The 21,333-nt window shown below is 39.1% G+C and overlaps 1 protein-coding gene across 2 annotated transcripts in view; it reads right to left on the bottom strand.

Moving 5' to 3' along the window:
• The window catches only part of GNPTAB (N-acetylglucosamine-1-phosphate transferase subunits alpha and beta), a 43,988-nt gene extending 22,734 nt beyond the window's left edge, over positions 1-21,254 (bottom strand). For both annotated transcript variants that reach the window (XM_027680480.1, XM_027680481.1), the window contains exons 1-7: positions 21,107-21,254; positions 16,689-16,774; positions 10,931-11,050; positions 9,224-9,265; positions 8,285-8,490; positions 7,518-7,582; positions 7,204-7,338 (exon numbers count right to left, since the gene is read on the bottom strand). In XM_027680480.1, coding sequence (XP_027536281.1) covers positions 7,204-7,338; positions 7,518-7,582; positions 8,285-8,490; positions 9,224-9,265; positions 10,931-11,050; positions 16,689-16,774; positions 21,107-21,223 — 771 coding nt within the window. In that variant the 5' untranslated portion in view covers positions 21,224-21,254. The remainder of the gene's footprint in view (positions 1-7,203; positions 7,339-7,517; positions 7,583-8,284; positions 8,491-9,223; positions 9,266-10,930; positions 11,051-16,688; positions 16,775-21,106) is intronic.
• Positions 21,255-21,333: the final 79 nt, after the last annotated feature.

Below are 21,333 nucleotides of genomic sequence, written 5' to 3'. Positions count from 1 at the left end.
TTAAGGGCACCAAGGTATCGTCGCTGTCAGACGCGTGAAATTTTCAGGATGGTTTACAGTTAGTTCAACCTACAGCTCCGAAATCTGAGATACAAAGGGCTCCAGAGCTAATCCATGTGGGTCTCCAAGTCCTTAATGATGGTTGCCAATATGCTGTTAAGGTCATTTCTTAGTTGTGGACTGTTTGATCTGTTTGCTGTTTTTATCTCTTGCCACCAGTAAGTCTGTATATCAGATTTCATAATGCACAGGATGAGGGGCTTGCACTACACACCTGCTCACCCTTTCTCTAACAGCTAATAGAGTTTACAAATGACAGGGCACCAAAGCATCTCCGTAGTAATATGGTATAATCCAATAAAATGCTGAGTTTACCATATGAAGTAGCATGAGCAGATACCACCAAGCTAAAAGCAGAACTGCACTTTGATTTTCCAAGTGCATGCCTGATTGAGAATAAATGCAGTTAATCATTAACAATATTTATTTGAGCCTATGCTGAATTTTTGTTCCTTCAGGCAACATAAGACAAATAACCACATCTACCAGGTTTTCAGTTGCATAAGAACTGTAAATGCAATTCATAAGTTACCAAAATTTGAATAATGTCGGGTTCAAAAAAAGCAAATCCATCAGTTTCTTCCATAATAACCTTAAGTGGTTTTATTTCTTTATTTTTTATTAAATGTGACCCTTTCTGCTCATTTTAAAACACCACTTGTCCCAGAGTTAGCAGCCCTTCCCTTAGTAAGACCAGCTGTTCCACTTGTGACATTTCAAAGCTGTTGATGCTTTGACTCATATGCTATTTGAGATCTTTCAATCTGACTTATGAGGCCTGCCATTAGAAAAATCTGATAAATCTCAGACCTTCCAGGGAATCATCTGAACCTATGGGTGGAAAGGATGGCTTCAGTAGCTAAATGGCTGAGGTATAGTTACGGACTGCAGCCAGCAATCTCCAAAAATATCGGGATCGAAATGCTACAGATTACAAAGCTGCCATCACTGGGTATGTGCTTTATTTAGGAATACAACAGTGTCACACAGTCCCCCAGAATCTGTTATTTAAAACATACATATAACAAACCAAAAATATTACCATTCTAGAGCTCTGAAAGCATTTAAGAACATTCAGTTTCTCTTTAACTTGTTCCCACCAGCAAAATAAGTACCTGTACTACAGACTCCTAACTAGACTTATTACAAACACTTTCCCTTTCCCCCCACAAATACAGCATATATGCTGTAGTTTTTTTAATTTGTAATATTCCAAGCACAAACAAGAAGTAGTGGAAAAACACTCCACTGCTCAGCATCAGTTAACCTAAACACTAAAATATATAGATTGTTTTTATTACATCAATGTGTTTTTTTTTCCAGTAATACCTTTTTTAAGAAACCAGTCTGTTCCTAAGCAGAGATATCAATAAAGTTAGATTTCAATGAAGTCATCTGGTGACATAACTAACTAGATTCTAATAAATTGCAGGCTCTCATCTGAGCATTTTGTTGCTGGTATATTCAAAATGGAATTTTCTCCTGGAAGATTTTCTAATGTCTCACAGGTATTAACCTCCTCTCGGTAGGGATGCACACAATTGCCCATTCCCTTGGAATATTACCTTCTACAGAACATCATTCTGCCAAAGAAGGTCAGCAGATTCAAAGGTATTGTAAAGACAGAACAGAAAAACCAGCAGGTAGATGGTCAGTGTAACCAGGCGAGGCTCTGCTAACACAAGTGGGCTGAAAACACTCTATGCAGGCACACGCCCGCACCACCACTGCACATTTCTATCACACACTTGAAAACGAGACAGGAAAGCTGCATTTTCTCCATCAGGTGGCTTTAAATGCAGGTTCTCCTTTGGAGCCAGCATGTTTGGCAATGTTTACTAGGAGACAGGCTAGATAAGCTCAGACATCCCATGTGGAAGTAAACACCTTCATTTCCATTTTCTCAAGGTAAGAGGCCTTGAACACTTTTTTTCTGAGGTAGGACTTAGACTCTTAATCAGTCTTTAAGTTACGTTGCTTTATCTTCTTAATGACCGAAGTTGATTGTTAAAGAAATGAGATGCTCCTTTTTTCACACTGAAATATGGATATTAGGAAAATTCATATGCCCACATAGCAAGGGAAGGGGGCCATGTGTTGTATTAAAGAGTTACAAACAGCTTAATGAATATGAAACGCTACTGTCTTTACAAATGTCTCAAGTTCCCTTCGTAAGGTGATACAGTAAGAGGCTCATCTCTAAGCCAAAACTAATGCAATGCCTTAAGTTTTTTTCCACCAAGCTTACTTACTCCATCTGTGTGATCATACAACACCAACTCCTAAAGCCACCTGCCTGCTCCAACAACACCGACAAGCCACAGTAAGAATCCCAGACCCCTCATACTCAAGGCAGTGAGGACAGCAAACACCCAGCATCACTGCGCATGCAGGTTCCCAGGTGGATTTTCTTCCATTAGTAAGACAAGGTCACTAAGATAGCCCTTAGTTTCTAACATACCCCGTTCATATTTGTGTATTTGTGTGCGCATGTGGATTAAAGGAGACAATGTTTTGCAAAGAGGGAGATCTCAGTTGTCCTTGAGGCAACCAGGATATCAAATCTTGAAAGAAAATCACCTTTCTCCAAAAATTTTCACTTCTATATACAACCTCAGTGAAAAATCGTTAGCATGACAGCCTCAAAAAACCAAAATCAAACAAATCAAATCCCCTTGCCCAGTCAATCCTTCCCTTGTCAGTCTTTACATCACGACTTAAAAATTAAGTCACAACTGGCTCTTTAAACTGAATAATAGTTTTCTATAGAAATGTAGTTAAGGGGCGGGAAAGTGAAAACAAAATGTTCAGTTGTTCTTCATGTAGAGGTCCAACATAATGTCTTTTAAACAGCTCAGCAGCCATCAGCTGCACAACCAGAGTAACACCTCCATCTAGTGGCTTGTTAACGCTCGGTTAAGAAAGCACAGACAATATAAAGCAGCCAAATATAATTTTCAACCTCATCGGTCATAACACTCAATGTAGAACAACAACTATGACCAACAGCCACACTCCTGATTAACTTTCATTTGGAAATAAAATTCCATATCATTACATTACAGCGTAGGCCATAAGTACAAAAATTCAGTAGACCGTAACAGACATAATTCACCTTGGAAATGAAACCATTATATCATAAATCTTCACCTTTTAACCACTTCTAGTTGAGCTCAGCTGTTTTTCTCATATTTTTAGAAGAAACATCTGGCCCAGATGTCTGAACAATTTTTGGTCCTCTTTGGATTCAGAAGGGATTTGAATCAAACTAAAGCAATCCAACTAAAACAGCATTATCAACATTCAACATAAGCTCACCGACAGCTACGCTCCTCCTACTCACCAACAGCTATACTCCTCCTTTTCTCACTTTTCCTCCCTTCTAATAGCAGCATTGCTGGAAGTGTTTTTCATCATTTCTTTACTTCCAGCATTGCACTAAGAAACAGCCACTTAAAGCATGCAGAAACCCATTAAGCATCAGAAGGCATCTGTGAGACATAAGTCTAGCCTAAACTCAGGCGCAACTTTCTTCCTTTCCACCAGGCATCTCACACCACTTCAGAGAGCTTAGATTAACAGATATGATAACAACAGAGGAATTGCTTCAGATTTCAGTGGAGACTGCCAACCTTTCTTCTACTTCACTGTAGCATTAACCTAGCATGTCTCTTTGGTAAGAAGAAAACCACAGTTGGCTGCGTTTACCATAACTGCCTACCTATAACATCCATTGAAAGAATGGAGTCTGAGCTTGGATCTTAGCAAAGGCTTCTATAGAAACAACACACTTCATGTGTAAAAATTTTATGCAGGCAATTAAAATATTTCTTACATTTATATACATATATTTCATTTGAAGTATAACATACAAAAATTGCTGCTATCAAGAGTAGAGAACTGGTTGAGAAAGAACTCACTGCTATGACCACACGGGGTACAATAATCTCAAATTAATTGTTCTAAAGCATCCACCACCAGTAAAAGAGACACAGAAAGCAAAGATGACTGGAAACAGAAACTGCAGAATGCTGTGGATACCTGATAAAAGACTGTGTTTCTACAGATATGCCTAGCCAAATTGCAGAAGAGAATTCTTAGGAACAGACAATGAGTTGATCACAATGGCAATGTTCACACAAAGATAAGAACACACTAAGGAAAAGGGAACCAGCACAAATAGATGACACATGACTGATGACAAGGAAAAAACCACAATCAAGACAGCGCAGGGAAAAATCATGTAGAAACATGATAGGTATGGGATGCCACTTCCATAAAAACAGACAAGGAGATGGAAAACATATCTAAGACAACCCAGAGATGCAGCCTTTATGTTCATCTGGACAGCAGTGAAAAAAACACAGAGAAACTATAGTATTTCTAAGATTTGCTGAAGAGCTAACCTGGTGATCAGCCTGGGCACAGACAACAGCTGCTTGGATATGAGAAGTACAACTGAAACACAGGAAGAATTCATCTGTCATGTTTTCTGTTGGACTAATACTGCTAGGAGAGCCTACTGACATAGAAAAAGCGATGATGAAAGCAATCAGCTGATCAAATGAAAAAAAAAATAATAATGTAATCAAAAAACTAAGGTCCAGGCATAATTGTTCCACAAGTCTTAAGACCACAAGAAAATAATAAAACCAGCAGATGGCTCAAAGGTAATTAGGAGAAATCCAGGTATTTCATTCTTCAAAGGTGTCCATGGAAGATGAAGTCTCTCTATTCTAGCACATGGGCTAGCCTAAGGTCTGTGCTTGACACATTTACAGCAGAAATCCTGGAGACAATTATGAACTTCTCAATGCTGAAAGCAAAAAGTCCATACAGGAGTATTAAGGAAAAAAAACTATCAACACTGACTTTAACAACAGTCAGAAAATGCAATTAGAGAAATAACTACAATGAATGAAGACAGAAATTATCTGCCGAGAGCTGGGGAACAAGGAAAAAAACAGAGAAAACCCACTCTCAACAGGAAGTATTCATATACTAAAAGTACTGTGTTTTAGCAGCAAAAATATTAGTACAAGCCATAACAGACATCGGAGGAAAGAAGAGAAGGTGGTAAAATATCAAGGACAGAAAGACACTGAAGGGTCCAAGAAAAACACATAAAAAGTTACTATGACAAAGGAACACCAAGTGCTAATGACACAAGACACCAGAAATAAAAAATAAAAAAGTGGGTACTGTGGATAAAAACTGATTTAAGTCAAAATCATTTCAGAAAAGAGCATAAAGCAACATCTGCTAAAGGACAGAAAATGAAATTCCAAATATTGTTTGCAGGAAGAACATTCTTCTCCTACATTACTATGAGAGCCTATGTCTATGATGTTCAGCCAGAGAACAAACATTGCCTGGGATGATGCTCCAATATATTCCCAGATGTGGTAGCAGGCAGATTTCTTTTCCACAAAATAATCTGTGAACTGAGAGAGGCAATATCATTTCATATACCAATTTGGTAATTAATGAGAACATTACAGAAGAGCTGTAGAAAATAATTCCATGTCAGGAAAACATAAGCTAATAGTTTTTAAATTGAAACACAAAAAACATAATTAAGGAATGTCATGTTACTAGATTTCTTGAATGCTAAAAGCACAATTTTAGCAAATGTAAAGAGCTGATCCAAAGACATTCCGAGCTCTTCAGCTACATTAAGTCAAATGTGTTAAAACTACCAGGAACCTGTAACTGAAGCTGCGGTGAGGAACCAGAATAGGCTCGAAACCCAAACAGATGAACCTGTGCTCAAGTAAGATTGTTCAGATGGCTCAAAGTCAGGAAGCATTTAACTAGCAATGTTCCTCATGCAAACTTGAAATGAAGAACCTAACAACTGAAGTACCATCTCCTGTTGGATAGTAATCTCATTTCTCTACAGAAACACCATTTCTTTAAAGTGATTAAAAAAAATACCCACAGCTTATGAAACAAGCAGAGACTAGCAGACTGGCCATATAAATATCCACTGTTGTTTAACCCTGTGACGCTAGAGATGTAAATAAAGGCAAAAAAAAGCTATTCAAGCTTAAATGGCTGTTTAAAAGCTCTATTAAGTTGTTTTATGTAGGAAGATGAATGTAGGAATGTAGAAAGAGAGGTACAAATGAGTTTACTTTGCAAGGTTTCTACCATTAGCAAGACTAACACAGCCAGCTAACACAAGCTGAGACAAGAAAGAAGAAATTCAGCTTGTGTTATATTGCAGTGTGACCAGCCTATGAAGGGGATTACACAAGACAATTTCTGCAATAGAATACACAAGTTGTTAATCCAGCTTGCCAAAGAAAAGGAAAGGAACTTGTGCTCATTTGAGCACAAAGAACAAGCCATAAAGTAAATTAGCACATGGTACAGGTGGACATTAGATTAATGAAGACAAATTACCTATGGACTGCCATCCCTTTATCCCTGCTAACTCCTTCTCTTCCACAAACTGCTAGGCCTCAGTCCTTTTCACACCACGAATTACATCTCTCTTCAATACATAGGCCAATGACTGTAATAAACTTCTTAAACTTTTACCTATCTGTTAAACCTGTTGTAACTCAAACAGCTGTCCAAGCATCAATGAAGAACAAGAGGTGCTAAATGTCAGTAGATGACAGTCACACAAGTTGTGTGATCTGCTGCCTTGCATGTGGGTAAACTGAAGTGCAACTTGCTCAAGACCCTACAGAGATCGTGGCAGAGAGAAATGCAGTGTTCGGTGCTGTTACTATTAAGAGAATTCCTCTAAAAGCAGAGAGGGAAGAAAAAAGCTAAGAAGCTACATAAACGAATTGCTGTCATGTTAAACAAGTCAGTGATCTAGAATCCTACAGCAAGACAAGAGCCTATAGCAAATGGCTGAGAGAAACTGATAAGGTTGGTACCTTTTAACCAGTTGCAAACTAGCAAATCTAAAGCCCAATAACTTGCAGTCACAGAACAAACAACTGGTCATTTGAAGGCAACTCTTCGAGACACAATTTGCTACTCTTCACTACTCAGGAAAGAGTCACACAAAAAAACCAGATTACTATCAGAAACATCCTAAGTCTCCTCAGTGAGTGAGATCCCATATGTGAGCCATTCCAAAAGACCAATACAAGTAAGGTACTCTTTCTTCCAGACCCTTACCAGTTTTACTTTAGAGGCCAAGCTCTCAGGCAGTTTTGTTCGTAGCTGATTTGTTTCTTTGAATGTAGCTGGAAATCCACTAAGGAAGGCCAAGTCTTGCATTAATACCAGACCTGGAACTTCTTTGTCTGTAGTCTAAAAACGAGAATACAGGGTATAAAGATCTTTTTACACTTACACTAAGGTTTATTTTAAAAGTTTTCACTTTTTACTACATGCAAGTTATGGAAAAAGAATAATCCAGAAACTTTCTAAAAATGTACAGAATGTTTAACACATACAAAAGCTAATTGGTAGATTTTAAAAGAACGTACCAAGTAAGCCCTCCACACTATCTGTTTGCTGTTGTCTTTCATCATTCCAGAATGGGCAGCTTCAACTAGAATACATAAAATGTATTGTAGATCAAAAACTGGAAGTCACTTCTTTTTGATATTCTATTAATCAAGATATATATTTGCAAAGTAAAAAGATTTCAATATTTATGGTGTGAAGAGTTATCTTTTTAAGTAGTAAATAACTCTTGGTAGTAAAATAAACACTAGTGGTTGGGCTAGTGGGTGGTAGTGGTTGGGCATTCCACATTAAACAAAAGAAGAAGCTCATACTTGCCCTAAGATCCTACTTATATATGCTGAACACATGAATAATTTTGGTTTACAGTATGCAATCCTTTGAGCAAGGGCAGAACTTATTGTGCAATATTTAAACTAGACTTCACAGCAATTAAGGGAGGACTTCTAAAACTAATCTTCCTCATTCTAAACCTCAGCCTTCTGAGATTATCAGTGCAAGGCAGATACTCAGATATCAAACCTGTTTTGCAATAGTCTTTCAAAGCATGGAACTCTAATCATCTGTAATCAGTTGTCTGGGAGGTAAACAAATGGTATCATTAATGTTATCGTTTGGAGGAACAGACTGAGGGCTAGAGACACAGAATGACTTGCTAAAGTCAAACAGAAAATTAGCTGCAGAGTCAGTAATTGGAGGAAAAAAGAACCCCAAAACTAATTCACAGCAGCTTACCAAAAAAGCTTCCTCTAGAAAACTGGATGGAATCAGACAAAGAGGTTCTTACCATCCTTAGGGCTATCAAAAACAATTACTGTCACATTGGTAGAAGGATTTTTTGGTTTTGCTACAAAGAACATATTGTTAGCAGCTTGTAAAGCAGGATGAATGGACAGCAGGTCCTTCAGTGTGACGTTGATAGGCAGTGCAGGATCCAGGACAAGCATTGGCACTTTGATGCAGTGTGTCAGCAAACACTCCAGTTGCTTCTCGCTGCAGCAAAATACCAAAGGTATATTTAACACTAGTAGAAAATTTAGGACAAAAATCAATGTCAGATGCAATCAGAGATGTTTTTGTAAAATCGGATCAATTGTTTGTAACGCTTGCTGTGGCAGGGGGACATTGCTGAAATCACGTTTATTTTGCTGCAGAAGGGGAATATTTGACTGCTAGTGTTTAGTTCATTCCCATAACTGTTTTTTCAGAAGTTTCCAAGATTTCAAAGTCTGCCCACACAGAAGCCCTTATAAAAATCTCTAAATAACAGAAGGACCAAGCCAAATGAATGTGACAAACCAGGCCCTGCCACTTCCTGGCGGCAGAGCCACAAGTGGCCCTGACCCTTCACAGGCAATCACTTGCAATGCCATGTATACAAATGTTGAAAAAATGTTCATGCTTTTGAATCATAAAACTTCAGGTACATACACATTAAAAATTCATACTAGGAATAGGGACTGTGCCTAAACAGTGACAAGGATATGCTTTTCAAACTCCAGAAATTGTTATGTTTTAAGAAGGTCATTCACACAATGTCACAGTACCATTACTTTTATTCAACATATATATATATTATCACACTCATCTTTTCTTGAGGTGACATAGGAAAGCATGCATAGACCACAGAAGACCAAAACACCACCCCAACCAGCATCTGCTTTCAGCTAACAATGAATAGATTATCACTTATTCCAATTTATGCCCAAAACTACAAAAAACTCACCTCTTCTTTGTTGGTTCTGTTGCATTCTTTCCAAGGATTTCCCTATTACAAAGTTAAAACAACTATATTTAATAACTCTGAGTTGATAGTAAGGAATTTAGTCTAATTTCAGATTGTTAATTGAGTCAGGGACACATTGCAAAAGCACTGATAACCCAGTTATAAAGCTGCCAAGGCCTTGCCATTGGCCTTGCCAAGGCAAGCACAAGCTGACACAAGTGTCCTTCACTGCTCACCCTGGTGCAGTGTGGAGCTCATAAATTCATGGTTGTGCTGACAGCTGTGGCAGCAGGACTCTTTTTGCTAGCAGGATTTTATGGGCTTATTATTAGATTACTTAACAAAACCGATATTGATATGAAAAACACTGGCAAGAAACCAGGATGAAGTGACCCGAAACTAGGTTGACTTGATTGTTTTGCCTAACATAAATATTCTGATAAGGTCTATGAAAAGCTCTTTCTGCAATAGTGCTCATTGATTCCAAAGCACATGAAAAAAGTTACCTACAAGGGAGAGAACCAGGTGCCCCTGTAGATAGTGAACATGGCATGGATTTGAGTCTTACTCATAAGCTTGATATCAACTTTCCAGATCAGTTGTGGAAGAAAACAATATGTGTTTTTCCCTTTCCAAAATGGGAATCACAGCATGGGTGATGATAACCTAAAACCACTAATATTAGCTATATGAACTGCTAAGGAAATATTAGCACAAATTTTGAAAGCTTTTCAGAGCAGAGACCATGCCTATGTTTAAGGTCAATGGATTTAAAGTTCTACTAATATTTTCATTATCTAGGTAGCAAAGAAAAAGTCCAGAATTTCCCTTATGATCATATTATCAGTGGTACCTAAATTGCAAAACGTAACATCGGCCAAAAATCAGATCAATATGCTCACTTATGAATTTCTGATTATTCTGAATTAAACTATTACAACCCTTAAAATATGAAGTTGTTCTTCCATTTAGCATACTTTCTGCCCAAAACAGATCATGTGAACTGAGCTGATTAGTAAGAACCAAATCAATGGTTGCAAGACATAATCCAAGGTGTCTGCAGTAGCCTGTGTTTGAAGGCTTAGATCAGTAATTATGCAGAACTGCATGCCACCATCTATAACACCAAATGCAGTAATACAGGTCTTTGCTTCTTAGTTAAAGCACAACTCATACCTTTATAACATGAATAAATTAATTTCCTATTTATCAGTTTCAGTGTTTGGAGACAAGAAATCTACCTTAAAAAAAAAAGCCTTTACGAAATATATGCTTAGCATTTTATTAAGCCCATTATAAAAAGAAATACTGGGGCAGGGGATGGGGGGAGAAAAGGGGGATGAAGAGAGGTTATACATTTGAGATATAGTTGTTTTATTATTATTATTATGGTTTACAAATTGAGTTATAGAAATCAATACAAAATTACATATACAACCCACAGTTCTTTGGATGGCATTTCAGAAATTCATGACAGAACAGCCCTAATTATTATGCTTTATATCTAAACAGTTTTCTTATTACACAGTACTTCACAGCTAAAAGTAGAACTGAAACAAGGCTTTGAGAATAATCAAATGAAGAAGTGAGAAAATGTGCTTTGAATTTTCATGTTGAGTAACATAGGAAAAAATAACAACAAAGGGAACTAGCACTGCATTAGATTGCCGCTGTTGGTTAAAGGGAAAAAATACATAAGATCATTACCTCATTATTTTCTGTTCTTCCTCCATCTGTTCCCTGACCTGTTGCAATTCTTTGATCAGTTCAACATCTGTGCCGTTCACCCAGGTGTAGACCACATCAATTGGCATGGGCAAACACAGCCTACATGATTCAAAGGAAAGCTACATGAGCTGTTTAATATTACATTACAAGTGTTCGTGGCATCCTACAATAGCAATTTCTGTCTAACAACAGAAATACTTGGTGTCTGGGATGCAAACAAGACAAAGCAAAAAGCCTCTCTTTAGCTATATATATCATGTCTTAATTATACACAGTCCTTTGACAAAACAGCAGACATAAACCAAAAAGGACACCAACTGGCTATAACAGTTCAGTAACTAAAGAAAATCTTAGCTTTATGCTCTGAATTTCACCTACATAAACCTATAACCCAATTCCTTCAAACCCATCAAATATTTTACAAGTCAGCACCAGCATCCAGGTACATTCTTAATTCACCAACTTCATTAGATTGGACAGCATGAAGCATAATGACTTAAATCATACTTGCTGTTATTTAATTGCACAGAGCCAATAAGATCTCAGCAGGACCAGGTCTCTATCCTGGGAATGTCTCTTAGTTATTATTAACAGGGTGTTTCATAAACCAACAACTTAATTTGGGTACAAGAATTCAGACTCTAGACACAGCAGACAAATTAGTTCTTGACACAACTAAATATCCTGGAACTGCTTCTGGAGAGTTACAGATTTCCTAACATACCCAAGGCAGAAGAAAGGGGTTTGGGTATCTGTTTTCTATTTTTTTATGGTAGTCTCCTCTCCAAGGCCCACTGCTTTGTGTCAGCAGGTACTCCAGGCTGCTGCCATAGATGAACCTATCAGTCCCAGAAAGCAGGAGGCTGCCCTAAATATTATTTTCAAAAGTTCCAGTGTCAAGCTATTTAATACCTTCCTAAACTGTAGATGGCCTAGCAAACACTGAACACTTCTCTAATGCTGAGATCCATGGGGTCATGCAACGATGTTTTCCAGAGGTGTCCCCTCTCCACCCACTGTGTCCTTCAAAAAGCATCCAAATCGAGACAGAGCTTACACACAATATTTCACCCAAATTCCCTAGCACGTCATGCCAAGCAGACAGCTTCCACCCAGCTTCATTTTCTACTGGCTCAGATTCAGTAACTGAAGCACAAAATTTGGTAAAAGGTCAGCCAGTAGCTGGTCACAGCACAATAGACAGGAACATTTCGTCCTCAATTTACCACTGTTCCTAACTGAGTTATGACACTTAAAGAATAATGGTGGGTCATTCTGGGACAGTTTGAACATCTAAGCAACAGCGCTGCCTTCCCCAGCAGCACCACCCAGAAAGTCTCTCTCACCTCTGACCTGTATCACTGTGCAGAAGGCTACCCTCTCAACTGGCAAGAAAAAAAAGTCAATTTACCGAATACAAATACCCCTCTAATCAGTTGTTTCACCTCTTTCCTCAGAAATGACTAGCTTCTTGTCCATTAATAAGGCATGTTTTGAACTGAAAAGTTCTCCACAGGAGTAGAAATTCAATGGCAGTAGTTCTTCCAGCTTTTCTACATTTGAGATCAGTTAAATTATTGGTTTGACAGTCACTGGAATGCTACAGCTAGGAAAGGAGTGTTTAAGGTGGAAGCACCTGACTCAGTCAGTAGATTTCAAAAATGCCCAATCCTCAGTCTTCTGGGCAAAGTGCAGAGTTTATTAATGCAGGTTTTACTGAAGAATATAGTGTCCAAAATAAAAGCCTGAACTCCAACTCTTTCAGTGGTATGAGGCAATTCTGACTTCCGTGAAGCCTCTCTCCAATTTATAATTTGTTATAAGTGTGTCTATGCAACAGCACATATAACTACATAATTTGCTATGCTATTGTCACATACAGTCAAATGCTAATAAATTCCAGAGGAAAGGCATTTTTGGTCAGATGCAGGTATCCCAACTCTGAATTAACTCTGGCATGGCAAGCTCATTATTCATTACCAGTGGCAATAGAGATAGATCAGTAAAATACAAGTGAACTGTTTGCAGATCCACTAGTACAGTTGCTTCAAATTTACCCAAATAAATTTTCTTAATGTATTTTTAGAGCATACATTGTTTCAGAAAGTTTATCAAACATAATAATAAAAAACATATATTGTAAAATTCAATTTATTGCTTCCAATTAGGCTAAGTAACACTATTAAGACTTCACCTTTTTGGGCTTTGTCAAAGCTTTCTGGATGGTTTCATGGCTTCTTAAAGAGTATTGAGAGTTTATATTTTGACAGGTATGTAGTGGAATTTTGATTTAAAATGAAAAGGAACAGGAGAGCCACTTCAGTAGTATGGTTCTCAAACACTATTTTAACACGTAGAGTCTTTTGCAAACTTCTGAAGGTCAGAAAAGATCAAAAACTTTCTCACTCAAATTCTGTAGCTGTGTTTCTCCCTCATGTGGATTTATACATTTGGTCTTAATCACAAACACCAATCTGGCAAACAGGTTAAACCCAAGATGAGCTGAGTCAATTTACTAAATACAACTACCCTTCTAATCAGCTATTTACCCTTTTTGAGATGACTAGCTTCTGGTTCATCAATAGATGCAAATCAAGGCACTCTTTGATTCAAGTGGGAATTATCTTAACAGCTTTCTAGAGAAAATCATCAGTTTTTCCATTTGCTACTGATTGTAATATCAGCAAACATGGACTTTGGAAACTTCCTTGGAAACTCCCAGACAATTAATTAAGTTGAGGCTTGCTGTGGATAGTCTTTTACATTTTTCTCTTTCAAAAACATACCCATTTTTCACTTGCAAATCTAAAAACATCAATAGGATCCTGCTTGAAGACAAAGCCAGAGCCACCAGCTCCCCCAGATGGGACAGGACACACACCTGCTGGGAAGTATTTTCCATACCCATGATGTGTTTACACACGAGAACCATGCTTACAGCCAAGATTGCAGCTAGAAGACAAGCCTCATTGTCTCAACACCCACTGCTGCTGAAGGAGTACAGCAGGCTCTGGATCTCCTCCAAGCTACCATATGGTCCTTGCTGAGCCTCTTTATGAACAAGGTAAGTCTAAGCTCCTCACTGTAAACCTCCCAGCCCTCCTGCCTGTTACAGCTCTGTAACTACGCACCAACAGCAACTCACCTGTTCCGTTGGTATTCCTGCTCCCTAATTTGTGCATCTTTTCCTCTCTCCAGCCTCACTCAGCTCAACAATTAATGGCTGGCCAACCACTGAGAGCTCTCACTTGCTGTACCATACTGAAATCAGTCTGTATATTTTAAAAGCTGAGGATTTTTCCTTCACATTTTCTTTCCGTACATATTTTGGAGTTTTAAATATGACTTGGTCACGTCCTGGAATAGCAAAGTTACACTTCAGCATTTACTAAAATACAGAATTTGCATGTAGAGTAGTAAAATACACATCTCATCCAAGACACTCGTGCACACAACTCCATAATTTAGTTTCCTTCTCTCCCTTTTTGTTTTCATATCAAACCTAAGTCTTCAAAAATGGTTTTGGATGAGGTGACTGGATAAAAAGCCTTGGAATTTCTACTCCACTGTCTCAAGCTGTGTAAGAGCCTGGCAATGTAAATAGCAAGTTTAGCAGCTGATGTGACTACCTGGAAAGTGCAGGAGTTGAGATGCCAAGGATGTGCAACAGGAGGGAAAAGCAAACCAAAACAATGGCTAAACTTCAAGGCAAAAGAAGAAATCTTCCATGGTCTGGTAGAGAAGAGCATTCAACAGGTGTTACTAATGATGCTCTCAACATCTCTCTTTTTACGTGACAAGTTTTTTGAGTTTATAATCATAAGGAGCTTGCCCACACACACAAATCTGTCTACATTTTACACTGAGGTTCTCTATAGAAATTTATAACACAACAGTCACACACAAATAGAGATGTTTACCTGCAAAGCTCCTAGAAAATAACGCTATTTAAATTCAGTTGAAGATCCATTCATATTTCCTAAAGGCCACGCAGCTTTTACTTTCTGCGAAGCAGTGGATCTGCTTTACTTCCCAACCAACAATCTTCCTGTTATCCAATTCTGAATAATTTTCTCTAACACTAAAATAAGAACTGATTAAAATCAATGGATAAGGTAGATTCAAAACTGGAAGTCCACAGTCCCCAGTTTATGCATAGCCCTACATGCTGCATCGATACCAGTCTTAAAAACTTCACCAAACCACCAGTGATACAAGTGCATACTGCAGCACAGAGTCCACTACTGCATTTGTGCAGTTGGATAATAAAAATAAAGTGAACCCTTGACAAGGGAATCTAAAAGTTAACAGATGCATAAAAGTATGTATCCATAAAGGGTTTTTTGTTGATATTAATTTTTTCAGGAAGTTGGTATCTGCACACAAATATCCCAAAAAACTTCTGTGTCACGTCTGATATATGAGTATTAAAGGCATATGGGTGAACTGAAATAACATAAGCACCCATCAAGAAAACCTAAAGCCTTTGCTCAGGCAGCCGATAGCTCCTTCCTAGGCACTGGATGTTTTGCTCACAATCCACAGAAGTGAACAGTAGCAAAGGAGTGCTTTACACAACCCAAATGAAGTAAGGAAACACAGTGCAGAAAAGGGAACTGACTATACCTACACTGCAACAGTAGGATTTGTGATTTTGTTTTGGACAAAGTCCACTATTTTATAAAAATACTGCAGTTTAATTATCATAAAGTCAGGTATTTTAGTCCTGACGGGAACAAACTGCCATGTTTTCACTTCAGTACCACTGAAACACGTAAACATGAAGTTAATCATCCATACGAGCTGTATCACTCTGCTTTCATCTGTTATCCTCTGGAAAAATGGGGAGAGGGGTACGAGATGAGACTATAAAAGTGTATAGCATTCAATGACACCACACAATGTACTTTTACAGAGTTATCTCACACCAACTAAAGCGTGACAAATTGATCTGACGATTTCTACTGTCCCGTGACTCAACAAACCTCAAGGCAGATTAAAGCATCTGCTTTCAGGGTTGTTTTTTTTCCCCAGTCAAGTGTATCAATGTTAAGAGTCAGATATCTCCTTAGTAGCTTTCTTCTACCTACCACTTCACAGTCCACTGACTTCCTGAGCAACAGACCCCAGGCTATTCAGACACAAATGATGAAGCCACAGGAAGTCATGTAGCTTAACACAAGTGAAACCAACGACCCTTATGACTTGGTTCCCAACTTGCTGTGAGAGACTTTTCCCGTGCACTGAGCTTTTAAAAGCTTCTTACTAGCTTTGTGACTTCTCTACTAAATAATGTTCCTCATGAGACGTCACGGAAAACTTAAGGGAAATGAAAAATAACTTTTCAGAACACTGTAAGTTGGAATTTTAAGCACACAGGAACAGTACTTATGTTTTCCTGTCTTAATATAGAAAATATGTCGTGTCCTCCCTTTATTGTTAACATTGTCACCATTTTGATGTTTCATTAGAGACTGGATGATTAAAACACATTTAAAGTGTAAACTCCATTATATGACTAATGCTTCCAAATGTCAAACATCTTCCAAAATAGGAGATTATGCACTGACTATGCACTAATTTTAAACCATTAACTTTAAAATTTGCTGCAGATTTAGAGCCCATACATTAAGGTCCTACTCAACAGTATGTTATTTCATCTCAAATATTTTACTTAAGTGTTTAAAAATTCATTGAACAGTAAAATGTGCGATATGTCAAGTGCAGGTAAGCTCACCGATTCTGAAATGATTTGCCAGCAACGTTGTCTCTGTACGAATCAAACATAACATGATACTGGTCTCTACTCCACTCCAAGACAACCTGCAAAGAAAAAAAAAAACAACCACAAAACAACTTAATGTCACCACCTTCTAAAGTTAGACACTAATTTCTCCTTTTGAAATGTTTAACCACTATCAATTTAATTTGAATTGATCTATGCATTAATGTACAACTGACCAGACCATAATCCCAAATAAGTTGTTACACTGAGTCAGTAATCAGACTTAGAACTGAAGAGCCCACTTCATTTAAACAAACTTTGTTTTGCTCTGCATGAAAGGAGTTCATGATTTACTAACACTTTTTAAACCACTATTTATTTAGGTTACCTCCCTGTTGTCTCTAAAAATTCAGGAATGTTTTCCCAAAACTGAGATCTAAATCAAATATATTTCAATACAAGCAGAAAACCCCTAACACACACACAGACCTGCATAGTTTTGCTCATCTTCCTTTCTATTCTCATACAGGACATATTGAAGTATATACACCTCTGAAATCTGAGCATTGCAAACAAACAGCCAGGGGAGGGCATATCAAATTATGTGAATTCACCCAGCTACAGACTTACAACAGTTCTTTCCAACAGAGGTAAAGTCTTACATTGCATCCCAACTAACCCAACAGCACAGTATTTCTGCAGGCCGCAGCCTCTCATCCATCCCCTTGCACTCCTGCCATTCCCCTTTAGCTTGACACGAGTTTGCCTGACCCCACAGTGAGCCAAGTCATGGCTAAATCAACAGAAAGATGAACCTCCAAAAACTAGAGCGCTTGATCTTCCTCTGCTTGGTTGTTGGAGCAGATGACAAATGGTGGTGACAAACACACAGCTAATATCTTTTAAAGTGAAAGTCCAATCTTAAAAACTATATAAGCATCTTGCGCTGTTTTAGAGAAGAAAGCACAGTAACTAATTTGACTGGGGTAAGTACATATTTGTATATAGTGGAGGGTAAACAAAAACAAAAACCCAAACAAACCAATCAACCCCCCAAAACAACACAAAACCCCAAACCTACGAACCAGGAAAGAATAATAGTTATTTACACCGCTCTTCTTAGATATAAATTTTACTAATGCTTGTTTCTTGTATTATAGGAACTATGAAACATACTATTTCTCTAAGGTAGGGTTCAAAGCCTTAACATAAACCTTCCTCCCTTTTCTGAGAATACACACCTCTTTACCCTGATTGACCGTAAAGCAAATTAAAGCCTTCTAGAGAGCAGAGAAGCTCCATCATGTGCCTGGGTGACAAGTGCACGCACACGCAATTCCTGTCAGAGCTGCAAATAATCTCTGTAACCAAGATCACATCAGTACACTTCTATTCTCCTCACACAAAACAGATATATTTCCCAGGAAGGCATACAAATCTCCTCCCTTAAATACCAAGGTGGGAAATTGTCTTAAAATCATACTATTACACTTTTTTTATGCACAAGTCATTACGTCCTTCTGTCAAATACCTGGTTTAATACAGCACACACTGAAAGACCATATCCATGTGGAAACTTTTGCTACTACTGATAATGATGAATTGGCACACACTGATCTGCTTCTAGAAGAAGTACAGAAGTATTTGAATGAGACTGTAATATATTATATGAATAATATGGCTCTCCAGAAGAAAAAAATTAACATTCAAGTCTTTGCCTTTGGCATTTGTGTGATTGTAACTACTAGCAGAAAGGACAGAAGACAGATCTCTTAGAAACACATTAAGAAGTTAAGCTCTTCCTACCTGATACATTTTTTTCCCCTGCAACTGTTTCCTCCTGACACATTATTTGTCTTGAAGCAATGCCTGGAGGCTGCTTTACTTTTAAATACTGATATTATAAAACCACAAGGGGAACACTAAAAAACAAAGTGAGAGACACTGCCTATTAGGATATACTGTATCAGATACGTGATAACAGTGGCTCAGGCATGTTCTGGTTATAAAACTTTTCACAAAGCTGATCAACCTTTAGAAGAATGGCCAAGACGAGTTTTTATAACCAAACTGTCCTAAAACTTAAAGCACATTTTAGAACTAAGTTACAGGATTGCTTAGACCTGGCTACCCTGTATGTTTTTGCAGAAATATTTCTGAGTCACGCTCAATGCCCTGGTATTTTATTGAGCTCAAGTTCTTCCTTGAAAGGAAGCTCATTTTCAGCTTCTGGCTGCAAAGACATCATTACAAATCTCAAATTATTTGGCCTAACCGTCCATTTTTACTTCACCAATATTACTGATATTAGCATGAATCTAAGAAATCAGATCTAATATTGCCTTCTATGACAAAAAGCTGGCTCTGGGGGTGGGGGAAAAGCAGAACTGAAGATGTTGCTCAGACACCAGGGTCTGATAAGCGGTGCCTCACACTGCTTTTTATTGCTTGAGTTCGCCACAGATGGCTAAAAATGGTTGAGCTGTTAACTTCTAGAAAGACTTCTTGGTTTCATTTTCCAAACAGTTTTATATTTTTTATTAGCTGCTGCCTTACACACTCTGTACTGGAGAAGTGTTTTCCATTCCCACTATAGTTATCAGAAGACGTGAATAGTGTTCGTTCTCACAAGCCTAGTCTCCCCTAAATCATTGAACTACCACTGTTTACCAGTATACAAAGGCAAAAAGCAAAATGCATTCAAACATATCTTACCAGGCTAATTTACCATCATTGGGGTGGGGGGGGAAAAGAGTTTTCTATATTCCTGTATGGCCATTCTATAAAGGGTGAAGGTTTTGTTGGTTGTTTTAGCTTGTTTTTGGTTGGTTGGTTTGTTTGTTTAACATTGCTAGTCACTTTCCTTTTTTCTTAACATATAATTTGGAAAATCTACTCCTACATGAATTTACCAGTTCTTTTGCTCACTGTCTAAACAGTATCTAAGCTTTCCAAATAGCTTTAAAAGGGTTGGAAGCATCAAAGTAAAAGTTAGTAAGAAAATAATTCTGAGCAGTGATTTCAACTGATTCTCACCAAAATCAACAAAAACTTGGACAACTACTGAAGTATTTTTAAAAACCTTCAAAGTTCTATGGTATCCTAAAGTTGGGTTTAAGTCCCCCTTCTGAAGAAATGCAAAACTATACTCAGTTTCACAGCACCAAGAAGTCTATACCAATCTAAGTTGATAATCATGTACAAACAGGTGCCTAAGAGTACTATATAATTACTTAATTTGCTGATGGCTTTGAAGTGTCCTGGGAACTTGTGAACCCTGCAAGAAAGCAGAGATGAAGTAATTTATGCAAAGAAGATGTACTAATAAAAAAAATAAAGTTTTGATTGTGGCACACTCAAGAGTTTCAGATAATACTCTTTATGGCTCTTCTTTTTTCCCTCTCTATCTGAAAGAGCCCATCAAAATAGAACAGAGAATAAAAGAAGGAAGAAAAAAATAAAAAAAAGAAAGAACAACTTAGGAATCAGGAAATTCCAGTCTATTTGCATTTAACACTGCCGTCCTTGAATTCCCTGAATCCTTACTATATTCTCAAACACCGCACTGAAGTAGGAATGGGTTCTTTTCTCTCCACATTCTTTCACTGATAACTTCCCAAAGACATAGGGCAATATGAAACGAAGCTTTAAAATATACATCTGTATAAAATCATATATAGAAAAGGGGTAAGTTACATTGCATCATTTACAAAAGAATGCGGGCAAACTGAGTAACAAGTAGCGAGCAAAGTAAGGTAGACCCTTATGAGCTGCAGGCAGCTTGGAGGGAGGATACATTTAACCACTTAAACTCCGGAAGGGGTAAGATTCTGTCACTCCCAGTCGCCATGTGAAGGTTACATCCAGCACAGGCTTTACGAGACTCAAACAAAAACACAGCACTAATAAATCACTTGATAGGGGAAGCGGAAAAAATTGCACAAGACCAGCCAACAGCAGCTGGTTTGTGTCACCTCTGCTCCGCCGGGGCCCGCCGAACCTGTCAGACCCCACCTAACAACCCCTTGGGGCACCCACCGGGAGAGCGGCCCCGCTGCCCAACAGGTGGGAACACGGCGGCCCGGGGAGCGGGAGCTGCCACGGGGCTGCGCTCCCTCCGGGATGCAGGATAGAGCCATTCCCTGCCCGGGGCACGGCGGGCCCGCGGCCGGCGCCGCCCGCACAGCGCGAACAGCGCCCGGCGGGCGGGGCGCGGGACTGTCACCGCACGGGCCACGGGGTGCCTGCCGGGGGACCCCGCTGCTCACAGACACCACCACCGCCCGGCTCCCCAGAGGAAAAACAGCCCCGAACCGAGCGCCCCCGCGTCCCCCGGGCCGTGCAGCCGCGGGGCTGCGCCTGCCCCGCCGGCACCGCTCGGCTCTGCACGGAGGGACGCAGGGGAAGCGGGGCAGCCACGCCGTACTGACCTCCCCGAACTGCAGGGCGGAGACGATCATGAGGACGAGCCCGCCGAGGCAGAGGCAGGGCCCATACCTGTGCGACAGGCAGGTATAGGTCTGGCGCTGCAGGAGCTTTAGCAGCATGGCCCGCCGGCGGCCGCCACCCCGCACGGCCCGGCCCGGCCCCGCTCCCCCCGTGCCCTGCGCGGGCCGGGGGCGGGTCCCGCCCACAGCGCGCCCGCCCCGCTTCCGGC

Source organism: Neopelma chrysocephalum, unplaced genomic scaffold, assembly GCF_003984885.1.
Source record: "Neopelma chrysocephalum unplaced genomic scaffold, ASM398488v2 Primary Assembly neopelma1_59, whole genome shotgun sequence".
NCBI lineage: Eukaryota > Metazoa > Chordata > Aves > Passeriformes > Pipridae > Neopelma > Neopelma chrysocephalum.
Note: the sequence above shows the minus strand (reverse complement) of the source record. Positions and strands in the feature narration are given on the sequence as shown.